Source organism: Myotis daubentonii, chromosome 15 (genome assembly GCF_963259705.1).
Source record: "Myotis daubentonii chromosome 15, mMyoDau2.1, whole genome shotgun sequence".
NCBI lineage: Eukaryota > Metazoa > Chordata > Mammalia > Chiroptera > Vespertilionidae > Myotis > Myotis daubentonii.
This window is the reverse complement of record NC_081854.1, coordinates 1,179,618-1,191,799: the sequence shown is the minus strand read 5'-3', so window position 1 is coordinate 1,191,799 and position 12,182 is coordinate 1,179,618. Positions and strand designations below refer to the sequence as shown.

Genomic DNA, 12,182 nt, shown 5'->3' with positions numbered 1-12,182 from the left:
AGAATACTTATGCTTTTTAAAGTTTCCCTTGTCATTTCTCCTTTTACCTGGAGGATATTTGGCAGCATGTGGTTTGGCCTAGGATCCTGGGCTGTCACTGATCGGCTGTCTGTTGGGGCCTGAGCGCTCACTGGCTGAATTTTAGAGGTTTGTGACTATCAGAGATGTGCTGATTTTCAGAAGCTGAGTTACCAGAATGAGGCTGTGGTTGCTGCTGGCTTTCAGAGGTCATCTGAAGTTAACTCTCATCTTGGTTTCTTATTCACAACTTTGGAATTTGGGCCAAAAAGCAGGCTTTTTCTTTCCTGGGTATGAAAAGTAAGCACTTCCTTAGTCCCCTCTTTTGCTCTTCCTCAGCCACACCCGCAGGAGAGACAGCCCATAAGGCACATCCCCACGGTTCTTTGTGCAGATGTGGTTTTGAGCTAGTGTTGCCACTAAGTGATTTAATTGCCAGTTGCAGGGAGAGAAAAAATAATAGCTCTAACTTCTGACTTTCTGTAATGTATTGTAAAAAACCAAATACAGGGTATTTAGGGCATCCTGACAGTGTCAGTACAGGCAGCCCTATGCCTGGTGTGGGCCATGCACTACTGGTGTGCCTGAAACCCTAAGTGCTCGTTGAATATTTGTAGATGAGTAAATACACAACTCTCCTATTCTTTTTTACCTTTCTGGCAACTTTTTAAATGTCGTTTTTACCTTTCCCTCCAAGCTGTTAATATGCAATATTTTAGAAGTATTAAAAACTAGAGGCCTGGTGCACGAAATTCATGCACTCAGCAGGGGAGAAGGGCTCCCTCAGCCCCATCTGCGCCCTCTCGCAGTCCAGGAGCCCTCGGGGGATGTCCATTCCCTATGGGGAGCAGGCCTAAGCCAGCAGTCGGACATCCTTAGCGCTGCCACGGAGGCAGGAGAGGCTCGCCAGCTGTGAGCCCGGCTTCTGGCTGAGCAGCGCTCCCCCTGTGGGAGCACACTGACCACCAGGGGGCAGCTCCTGCGTTGAACGTCTGCCCCCTGGTGGTCAGTGCGCATCATAGCGACCAGTCATTCCACCGTTCAGTTGATTTGCATATTAGCCTTCTGTTATATAGGAGGATCATATTTGGGGACAAAACCCTGAGTGTGGCCAAGGTTTCAGCAAGCCACAGTCTGTGACTTTTCACACTCAGTGCCTCTCACTCAACGGGCCCTGAAATCCTATTTTTTTCCCTCCAACTTGTCACATATTCCTCTAGAACAGTGGTTCTCAACCTTCTGGCCCTTTAAATACAGGTCCTCATGTTGTGACCCAACCATAACATTATTTTCGTTGCTACTTCATCACTGTCATGTTGCTACTGTTATGAATCGTCATGTAAATATCTGATATGCAGGATGGCCTTAGGCGACTCCTGTGAAAGGGTCATTCAACCCCCAAAGGGGTCGCGACCCACAGGTTGAGAACCGCTGCTCTAGACCCATTTCTGTCACTTTCCTCGGAGAACAACCAAGTCATAATTATTATTAACACTGAGTAATACCCACTTCATAAGTGTTTCCCCAGAGAGGACCTCAACGCCCTGGCAGACATTGTCGCTACAATTACAGATGCAACGATGAACCACTTCCCAGGCACGAGGCGGATCAGACACCCAAACCTGCATCGCAGAGGTAAGGTGCTCCCTTTGCACACGGGGGCAAGTTGTCAGAAAGGCACAGGCTGTGCACACAGGAGAGAGAAGTCCCTGCAGAGAGCTTTCAGACTCCTAAGTGGGAAATGCCTCAGATGTGGAGGGATGAATATCTGCATTAAAATGTGGCTCCCTGGTCCAGCCGGGTGTGGCTCATCGGTTGAGCCTCAACCCAGGAATCAAGAGGTCACCGGTTTGATTCCCGGTCAGGGCACATGCCCGGTTGCCGGCTTGATCCCCAGTGTGGGGTGTGCGGGAGGCAGCCAATCAATGGTTCTCTCTCATCATTGATGTTTCTATCTATCTCTCCCTTTCCCTTCCTCTCTGAAATCAATAAAATATATATATATTAAAAATAAAAAGAGCAGCTGGAAAAATAAAATGTACTCCGTTAATTTTTAAAACGTGGCTCCCTCCATTGGAACACCATCACTAGGTATACAGGCGGGACAGCCGAGGCACAGGGACATCCTGACCACTTTGGGGGGTTTGGGGGGGGTCCTGTCACCCCGACCCCCCATAGCCCTGCCTGGGGGCGTGTCTTATTGTCCCCCACAAACCTGCTGGCGCTCAGAAAGCTCCACAGCCTCAGTGCGCCTCTGACAACTCGGTGGCTGACAGCGATGAGGGGGCTGCCCCTTCCCGAGCGCAGCCTTCGGGAACCGGCCGCGACCCCCGAGTCCCTGAACAGTCTCTGCGGTGACCCTGGACCCCACGCCAGGAAACCTGAGCGGAGCCGCTTCCAGAGCCAGCGAAGCCCGGCCCCGTTCGGGCCCTGGAACTCCGTTCCCCAGCGCCCTTCCCTTTGCCGCTTGGCTGGTATTCACCATCAGGAATGACCTGCTTCTGAGACAACGCAGGGCACGGCGAGGGAACTACGTTACCCAGAAGGCAGTGCGGAGGCGGCGGCGACCGACCAATGAGAGCTCAGACTGCGTGCAAGGCGTGGGGGCGGGGTTTGGATGTCCTTTAGTGACGCACAGCCTGGGGGCGGGGCTTCAGGGGCCAGATTGTGAGGTACAGCCAGGGGGCGGGGCTTCCGGGGCCAGATTGTGATGTACAGCCTGGGGGGGGGGGGGCTTCAGAGACCTGGTTAGTGACGTGAAGCGTTTCAGTGGGGTTGGGGCCTGCTCTTTGGTCCAGATCTTCCTCGGAGTCCGCACTGAAGTGAATGGAAAGCGCGTGGAAAGCTCGGCGCCTCCACCCCTCCTGTGTACCCTCTTCCTTATTTCTCTAGAAGTAAGACTTCCACTCAGCGCGCTGTCAGGCGGTTCCGTGTTTTAGTTGTAATCGTGCTGCGGTTCCGGGAGCCGCGTGTACCGGCATTCACCTCCGCCACCGTCTTGTTTCTGCAGAGCATGCGTATCCGCAAAGCCCCAAGATAGCTGACAGCTGTGAGTGGGAACGTGCCGGGCCTGGTGGGGCGGGTCTGAGAATAGCAGGCCTCTAACCTTGGTGGCTTCCTGAACCGCCTCCCGAGAAACCTGGGCACGTCCCCTTTAAGAGCCCGCGGTAATGCTCTGGTTTCTCTTCAGATCGCATAAATCTTTCGCCTTTTACTAAAGAGCCCGCGGCGCCCAGCCTCCTTTCGGAGCCCGGAACTAAGTCCATTCCCGGCGCCTCTGACCGGGCACTCGGCCTTTATCCGCCACTGGGAGTAACTTACGGACGGAGACCTGACAGGTGGCGGCGGCAGCGGAAACTACAATACCCAGAAGTCTGTTCGGTGTGCGAGGAGCAACTGAGCCAATGAGGGCTTAGGAGAGGCGCGCGGACTACGTGCGCATTGTGCGCTGGAGGCGGGACTTCCTGCGTTTTTTTTTTTTTTCTGATTGTCATTTTGACGGGGTTTATCCCGGGGTCAGCGCCTCGGAAGGGCGGGGCGGGAGGAAGAGCGGGAGCTGAGGCGGCGGAGGCCGGGCTGGGCCCGGTGGTGACGGCGACGCCCCGCTCCCGCCCCGTCGCCCCGGTCCTCCCTCAGGCCCGCGGCGGGGCCGCGCCCAGGAGCCCGACCGAGGTGGGTGCTGCGCCCCCAGCCCCCGCTCCGCCCACTCCTCCGAGCAGGAGCCCGGGTCCCTAGTCAGGCCCCTGTCCGGCGTCAGGGTGGCGGGCAGGGGGCAGCGTTCCCTAAGTGCGTCGCCTCGGGGTCTCTGTGTCCAGGGAGCAGGGGCGAGGGGTGCGCCTCGAGGTCTCTGTGTCCAGGGGGCAGGGGCGAGGGGTGCGCCTCGGGGTCTCTGTGTCCAGGGGGCAGGGGCGAGGGGTGCGCCTCGGGGTCTCTGTGTCCAGGGGGCAGGGGCGAGGGGTGCGCCTCGGGGTCTCTGTGTCCAGGGGGCAGGTGAGAATCTAGGAAACTTCCAGCCGCCAGGGCTTCCTGTTGCCAAAAACAAGAAAACAAACAAACAGAAACAGTTGGGAGCGAAAGTAAGGCGGAAAGCAACATCCCAGGTTTGTTTGTTTTTTAATCTATATTTTTATTGATTTCGGAGGAAGGGAGAGGGAGAGAGAAACATCCGCGATGAGAGAGTCAGGCACCGGCCGCCGCCCCCCCCCCCCCCCCCCTCGGTGTAGCTGGGACCTTTAGTCCGTGGCCCGGGCTCCATCCAATGGGCTGACCGAGGCGTCCCGGGGGGCGGGGAGGGCGGGGCCGCGAAGGGGCGGTGTCGGGGGACACCCAGCTGAGTGCGGACCTGCTGGGGCAGGAGGTGTCAGCCACGGAGGCGGGTGTGCGGGTGACCGTGGGGGCCTGGCAGTGAGGGCGGGGCGGGCGTGGAGGCGGCAAAGGGCGGAGAGGGGGGCCTGGCCGGCCGCTGGTTGGAGGTTGTCCCCGCCCCACAAGGTCAGCTGAGGTTTCAGGTCCCGGTCGGGGGCACATCCCTGGGCTGTGGGTGCGACCCCCAGTCAGGGTTGGACCAGAGGCCATTTTTTAAAAATCTATTTTATTGATTTTTTTACGGAGAGGAAGGGAGAGAGATAGAGAGTTAGAAACATCAATGAAAGAGAAACTTCGATCAGCTGCCTCCTGCACATCTCCCACTGGGGATGTGCCTGCAACCAAGGTACATGCCCTTGACCGGAATCCAACGTGGGACCTTCCAGTCCGCAGGCCGACGCTCCATCCACTGAGCCACACCGGTTAGGACACCTGGGAATCTTTTCAAAATCCTGATTTCTGGGCCGCATACTCCGGAAATTCTGTTTCTCTGTTACTAATGCTGTGGCCACACCCCATCACAAAGAAAGTATTTCCGGATGATGAGGCCCAGAAATCAGGATTTTGAAAAGATTCCCAGGTGATTCGCATGTGCAGCCAAGGTTGAGAACCGCTGCTCTAAATCAATAGACAGCCTGGCCTGTGTGGCTCAGCATCAACCTTTGACCCAGAAGGTCACAGTTTGATTCCCGGTCAAGGGCACAGGCCCGGGTTGCGGGCTCCATCCCCAGTGTGGGGTGTGCAGGAGGCAGCCGATCCATGATTCTCTCTCATCACGGATGTTTCGTTTGTTTGTCAATCCTCACCCCAGGATATTTTTCCATTGGTTTTGAGAGAGAGTGGAGGAGAGAGGGAGAGACAGAGAAACAGCGATGTGAGAGAGACACATGGATTGGTTGCCTCCTGCACGCGCCCTGACCAGGGCCCCAGGCCGGGGAGGAGCCTGCAACCGAGGTACGTGCCCTTGACTGGAATCGAACCCGGGACCTTTCAGTCTGCAGGCCGACGCTCTATCCACTGAGCAACACCGGCCGGGGCTGGAGGTCCTTTGTTTTCACTGCTGCAGAGCATCCCGTGGTGTCAACATCCCACGGCTGTTGTACCCACTCGTCTCCTGATGGCGCGTGGGCTGCGTCCAGGTCTCAGCTGCTGTGAATGGGAGAGGGCACGGCTTGCTGAGGGGCTGGGCTGGGACCACCAGGCAGAGATTGCGTGGCTGCCTGGCAGGGCGGGGGTCCCGCACGGCCTGTAGGGTCCGACCCTGGCGACCCCATTCTCACGGCCGCCTTCTTCCCACAGGGTCCCACGGCACTGGCAGCAATGCTCACGGACCCTGCACAGGTGAGTGGAGGGCGTGTCTGTGCTCAGCCATCCCGGCGACCACCCCGTGGTTCTGGCGCTTCCAAGTATCTATGCCAGTGACGGCGAACCTATGACACGCGTGTCAGAGGGGACATGCGAACTCATTTTTTTGGTTGATTTTTCTTTTTTAAATGGCATTTAAATATATAAAATAAATATCAAAAATATAAGTCTTTGTTTTGCTATGGTTGCAAATATCAAAAAATTTCTATATGTGACACGGCACCAGAGTTAAGTTAGGGTTTTTCAAAATGCTGACACGCCGAGCTCAAAAGGTTCGCCATCACTGATCTATGCCCTCAGGGAAGGGGAGGGCCCTGAACCGTCTCTCACTCGTTTCCCTCCCTTGATTCTGAGACCCTGTGCATTCAGCAGGCCCAGGATTTTGTTTCCAGGCCTAGGTCATATGGAGCAGGTCTTTCTTTCTTTCTTTCAGAGAGGAACGAAGAGGGAGAGAGAGAAATATCCATGCTGAGAGAGAATCATGGATCGGCTGCCTCCTGCAAGCCCCGCACTGGGGATCGAGCCCACAACCCAGGCATGTGCCCTGACCAGGAATTGAACTGGGGACCATTCAGTCTGCAGGCCGATGCTCTATCCATTGAGCCAAACTGGCTAGGGCTCTCCCTCTCTCTCTAAAAGTCAATAAAATGAAATTAACAAAAAGATGTCCCAGGGAGTCTTAGGCACAGGATTTGGCGTGTTCACATGCGAGCAGGGGCGGTTCAGCTGGGAGGTTAAAGGACCTGCAGGTCTCCGTTCTCTCTGGTGGGAACGGGGAGCCCGGTGCGGGGTGGGGAGGGGAGCACAGGTCTCCCGCCTGGAGTGACAGTCTGAGGCCCCAGGCCTCTGATCTGAGGTCGGTGGGAAGCTTGGAAGGTGCTGTGACCCACACTTTAACAGGCCCCCTCTGGCTGCAGAGGGAAGAGAATCGGGGTGTGAAGAAGACGGGGAGACCTGGCAGGAACTTCCTGTAACCGTCCAGGCGAGTTTCCCCAGGGGCCACACAAGAGTGGTGGCCGCTGCCCTGGCCGGTGTGGCTCAGTGGATAGAGCATCGATCTGCAGACTGAAGGGTCCCGGGTTCGATTCAGGTCAAGGGCATGTACCTGGGTTGTGGGCTCATCCCCAGTAGGGGTCGTGGGAGGAAGCAGCCGATCCATGATGCTCTCTTATCACTGATGTTTCTCTCTCCCTCTCCCTCCCTCTCTGAAAGCAATAAAAAAAATATATTTTTTCTTTTAAATAAAAATATATTTTAAAAAATAAAAGAAAAACGTGATTTGAGGTTCAAGTCAAGAACCTGTAAAAAATTAATAATAAAAAAAAGAAACAAACAAACTGCTCCTGGGCTGAGCTGTCCCCTTTCCCAGGGCCGTGTGGTCTTTGAGGACGTGGCCGTCCGCTTCTCCCGGGAGGAGTGGGGGCTCCTGGATGAGGCCCAGCGACGCCTGTACCACAACGTGATGCTGGAGAACGTGGCCCTTCTGTGCTCTGTGGGTAAGGCCCTCGCACCGCCCCCCCCCCCCCGGGGCACTGGGCTGGGCTCCGTCCTTCCCTTTCCCGGGCGGCTCTGCCCTTCCCACCGGAGACCGTGGGCACTGCTGCCTCTCCTGGTTCCTGGCACCCGTGTTGTTGGTGCCAAAGCCGGGCCCCGTGCGCTGTCCCCGCACAGCCCCATCCCTGCTGCTCTGAGTCCTCGCGAGACGGGCTGGGGACTTGGGAATCATGAAGGTTGTGAGAGATGCCCCGTGGGTTCCCCCAGAGCTGGTCTCCCTGGGGGGTCACTCAGGCCATATCCTGGGACCTCGGTGCCCAGGCCCTGCCCCTCCTCGTGCTGACATTTCTTGGGATCCGCCTGAGTCAGAAATTTTAAGCCCCAACATAGTTACTAATTTTAAGGACCACTGGGTTATTTCTACTGTCTGTGCTATGAAGTTCTGGTAATTTTTTTTAAAATATATTTTATTGATTTTTTACAGAGAGGAAGGGAGAGAGATAGAGAGTTAGAAACATTGATGAGAGAGAAACATCTATCAGCTGCCTCCTGCACACCCCCTACTGGGGATGTGCCCGCAACCAAGGTACAGGCCCTTGACCGGAATCGAACCCGGGACCCTTGAGTCCGCAGGCTGACGCTCTATCCACCGAGCCAAACCGGTTTTGGCTGATAATTTTTAAAAATATATTTTATTGATTTCAAAGAGGAAAGGAGAAGGGAGAGAGAGAAACATCAAAGATGAGAGGTTTATTGTTCGGTTGCCTCCTGATGGGAATCTTTTTTTAAAAATATTTTTATTGATTTCAGAGAGGAAAAGAGAGGGAGAGAGATAGAAACATCGATGATGAGATAGAATCATGGATCGGCTGCCTCCTGCACTCCCCCTACTGGGGATCGAGCCCACAACATGGGCATGTGCCCTTGATGGGAATTGAACCCAGAACCCTTCAGTCCATAGGCTGATGCTCTATCCACTGAGCCAAACGAGTCAGGGCTACCCGCTCGCTTTTCATCACTGTTTGATGCCAGGACCAGTGGCTGCAGCTCGTTTCTACTCCCGCTCCCCGCTTTCATTTCTGCTCTGACCTGTAATCCCTTCCTGCCACACACCGGCCACACTTCCCATTCAGCTTCCCTGCTCCCTTTACACTTGACCACACTCAGGCTGTCATGAGGTCTGCACGTAGCCTTAAATCGTCCTTGAACTACAATATATTTTTTTAAAGAATTAATATGTTTTATTTATTTATTTTTAAATATATTTATTTTTTAAATTGATTTCAGAGAGGAAGGGAGAGGGAGAAAGAGATAGAAACATCCGTGATGAGAGAGAATCATGGATCGACTGCCTCCTGCACACCCCGTACTAGGGATCGAGCCCACAACCCAGGCATGTGCCCTTGACCTGAATCGAACCCAGACCCTTCAGTCTGCAGGCCGACGCTATAACCACAGAGCCAAACCAGCTGGGGCTCTGACACACATTTCTAATGGGGCCAGCCCCTCCCACCAAAATCAACATGCACGTCACTGCCATTTCTCTGCTTCCAGGGAGTTGGCATGGCGCCCGGGGTGAGGAGGCACCTTTGGAGCAAGGAGATTCTGTGGGAGAATCACAGGTCAGGACTCCAAGGCCAGACCCGTCCACCCAGAAGGCCCGGCCCTGCGAGACGAAAGGCATTTTGCAACTGGCTGAGCGTGATAGAATGTACCCCGATCAGGGCCTACGCATCTGTGGGACAGATCTCTACCAGCAGCATCTGGAGCAGCCGGGAGACCACGCCTCCGGAAGGGGCAGCGTCCCCCTGGCAGAGAGGACCTTCCCGTGCAGCAAAGGTGGGGAGGGCTTCCCAGTGGGCCCGGGGCTCCTGCAGCACTGGGCTCCTCACAACAGATGGAAGCCGCGGGGGGGCACCAAGTGCAGAGAGACCATGGAAACGGGACGGAATGATCACAGGTGCTCTCAGTGTGGGAAAAGCTTCAGCCGGAAACAGATCCTCGTGCAGCACCAGAAAATCCACACGGGAGTGAGGCCACACGCGTGCGGCAAGTGTGGCATGGCTTTCCTCAGGAAGTTCCACCTCGTGCAGCACCATCGGGTCCACACTGGGGAACGGCCCTTCGAGTGCAGCGAGTGTGGCAAATCCTTCAGGTACAAGTCCACCCTCATGGGCCACCAGAGAGTCCACACCGAGTCAGGCCCGTCTGAGTGCAGCAAATGTGGGAAACTCTTCAAGTACAAAGCCAACCTCGTGAAACATCAGAGCATTCACAATGGAGAATGGCCGTACGAGTGCCGGTTGTGTGGGAAGTTCTTTAAGTACAACTACAGACTCGTCAGACACGGGCGAGTTCACACTGTAGAAAGGCCCTACGAGTGCGGGGAATGCGGGAAGTTTTTCAGGTACAGCTCGACGTTCGTGAGGCACCAGCGGGTCCACACCGCAGAAAGGCCTTACGGTTGCCGGGAATGTGGCAAGTTCTTCCAGTACAACTCCACGCTCCTCAAACATCAGCGAGTCCACACCGGGGAAAGGCCGTACGAGTGCAGCGAATGTGGGAAGTTCTTCCGCTACACGTCCACGCTCCTCAGACATCGGAGAGTTCACACTGTCGAAAGGCCTTACGAGTGCCGCTTATGTGGGGAATTCTTTAGGTACAAGTCCAAGCTCGTTAAACATTGGCAGAATCACACCGGGGCAAGGCCGTACGAGTGCAGCAAATGTGGGAAAGCCTTCACGTACCACTGCAGACTCCTCAGACATCAGAGAGTTCACACTGGAGAAAGGCCATACGAGTGCAGTGAATGTGGGAAATTCTTCCGGTACAACTCCAGCCTCCTGAAACACTGGAGAAATCACACTGGAGAGAGGCCCTATGAGTGCAGCGAGTGTGGGAAAGCCTTTAGCCACAGACACATCCTTGTTGAGCATCAAAAAATCCACACTGGAGAAAGGCCCTATGCATGCAGCCAATGTCAGAAGGCCTTCGTTCGGAAGTCCCACCTTGTTCATCACCAGAAAATCCATAGCCAGGACAGGCCTGTGAGAGGCGTGAAGGTGAGAAATTCTTCAGCTCCAGCTCCAGCCTCATTAAACAGAATTCACGCCGGCAAGGAGCTCAGGAGTGCAGAGAAGACGGTAAACCTTCTGGATACCACGCTCAACTCATTCCCCTGGAGAAGGGCCTAATGAGTTCACACTGGGTTAGGGCCTTCGGAATACGGTGAATGCGAGAACGGCTTTAAGTGCAACTCCCACCCCGTGACACATCAGAGATTTCACGATGGAGAAAGACCGTGAGGGCAGTGAATATGGGCACGTGCTTGGCCAAACCTCCAGCCACACTCTGGCACCAAAGGTTCATGCCAGAGAGAGTATAGCAAATGGTGAAGGACTTCAGCCAAATGTCTGCTCTAATTTACCCCCAGGAACTACTGTCATGTAGTTTTTAGTCTTAATTTTACGTTTTCAATTGTGGTTAAAATGCCTGTAACAAAGTTTACCCTCTCGCATTTTAATGGCACAGTTTAGTCATGTTAAAAATTCACACACACACATACACACAAAAAATTCACATAGTTGTGCAACTAATCTCCAATATTTTTTTTATCTTGCAAAGCTGATAAAATGAAACAGCTCCTCCTACCCTTGGCCTACTGCGCCACATTCTGCTTTCTGTCTCTCTGAATTTGACTCCTGAGGATATTTCATATAAGTGGAGTCATACAGCATTTGTCTTTCCGTGACTGGCTGCTTTTCTGAGCATAACTTCCCCACGTTGAAGCATTTGTCAGCATTTCCTTCTAGTTTGAGAAGGAATCCGGGTTGACCCACCTAAGACATGGGGAATGGCGCTGCTGGAATCAGTAGAGCTTTGCCAGATGTTCGGATGTTTCTACAGGAAGGGAGGGCTAGATTTTGTATGGACTCTTCATTTAACAGCTTTATTGATACATTGACATAAATGGCATTTTTTTTAAGTGTAAAATATATTTTCATATGTGTGTGCACAAGGGGACCATCACCAAAGTCATGATAATGAACATATCCATCAGCCTGTAGTTTTCTTTCTTAAGTATTGCTTTTTTGGGAGGAAGGAACATTGATTTTGTTGTTCCACTTATTTATGCATTCGTTGGTTGATTCTTGTATGTGCCCTGACTAGGGGATTGAACCCACAACCTTGGCGTATCGGGATGAGGCACTAGCCAACTGAGCTACCCGGCCAGGGCCAGTTTTCATTGGCCCCTTTATAGTCTCTCCCAGTTCTACCCAACTGGTCATCCCCAGGTACACACTATAGTTTGCATTTCTAGAATTGTATATAAGAAATCCTACAATTACTCTTGTATAGCTGCTTTTACTAAGTGCATATATATTAGTATTATCCATGTTGTGTGTGCAAAAGCATGGTATCCAATAATAAGCAAGGCTCTGTGTATCACAGTGGCACACGTATAAACAACACGGTGCTTTTACATTCTGACAATCACTCTGAGAAGAAGAGTTGTTTAGAGTGGGAAAGTGAAGTTTAAACCTAACACACTTAAGTTCAGTTTCATATGAATTCATTATCAATAAAAATTTTGAATCATCTGCCTTGTACACAGCATATAGATTTGTCTCTTCTTATCTGACTTCTTTCTTCTAGTAATGCCTTTTTTTTTTTAATCTAAGGGTGTGTTTTTGTTGTTTTTGTTTTTTAGAGAGACAAACAGAGAAACATCGATGTGAGAGAGACACATCGATTGGTTGCTTCCTGCAAGGTCCTGATCCTTTGGTGCCAGGGTGAACACTCTAAACATTGAGCTCGCCTGTCAGGGAAATAAACTATTCTTTTTAAAAACAGTATTATTGCCGAAACCGGTTTGGCTCAGTGGATAGAGCGTCGGCCTGCGGACTGAAAGGTCCCAGGTTCGATTCCGGTCAAGGGCA

General features: G+C 53.2%; 1 protein-coding gene across 2 annotated transcripts; it reads left to right on the top strand.

Moving 5' to 3' along the window:
• Positions 1-3,491: 3,491 nt before the first annotated feature.
• LOC132216452 (zinc finger protein 548-like) lies at positions 3,492-11,843 on the top strand. 2 transcript variants are annotated; one of them, XM_059665654.1, is made up of 4 exons: positions 3,492-3,690; positions 5,683-5,724; positions 7,118-7,244; positions 8,797-11,843. In XM_059665654.1, exons 2-4 carry the CDS (start codon positions 5,704-5,706, stop codon positions 10,434-10,436), a joined length of 1,788 nt encoding a protein of 595 aa, XP_059521637.1. In that variant the 5' UTR covers positions 3,492-3,690; positions 5,683-5,703; the 3' UTR covers positions 10,437-11,843. The 2 variants fall into 2 exon arrangements, with proteins under 2 accessions (XP_059521637.1, XP_059521638.1); XM_059665655.1 differs by lacking the exon at positions 7,118-7,244 and having other exon boundaries at positions 3,493-3,690.
• The last annotated feature ends 339 nt before the right edge of the window (positions 11,844-12,182 follow it).

Excerpts from the sequence above, each read along its gene's own strand:
- LOC132216452 (XM_059665654.1), top strand. The coding sequence starts at position 5,704 with ATGCTCACGGACCCTGCACAG. Across the intron at positions 5,725-7,117 it reads TGCTCACGGACCCTGCACAG|GGCCGTGTGGTCTTTGAGGA; the intron begins GTGAGTGGAGGG and ends CCCCTTTCCCAG. Across the intron at positions 7,245-8,796 it reads GGCCCTTCTGTGCTCTGTGG|GGAGTTGGCATGGCGCCCGG; the intron begins GTAAGGCCCTCG and ends CTCTGCTTCCAG.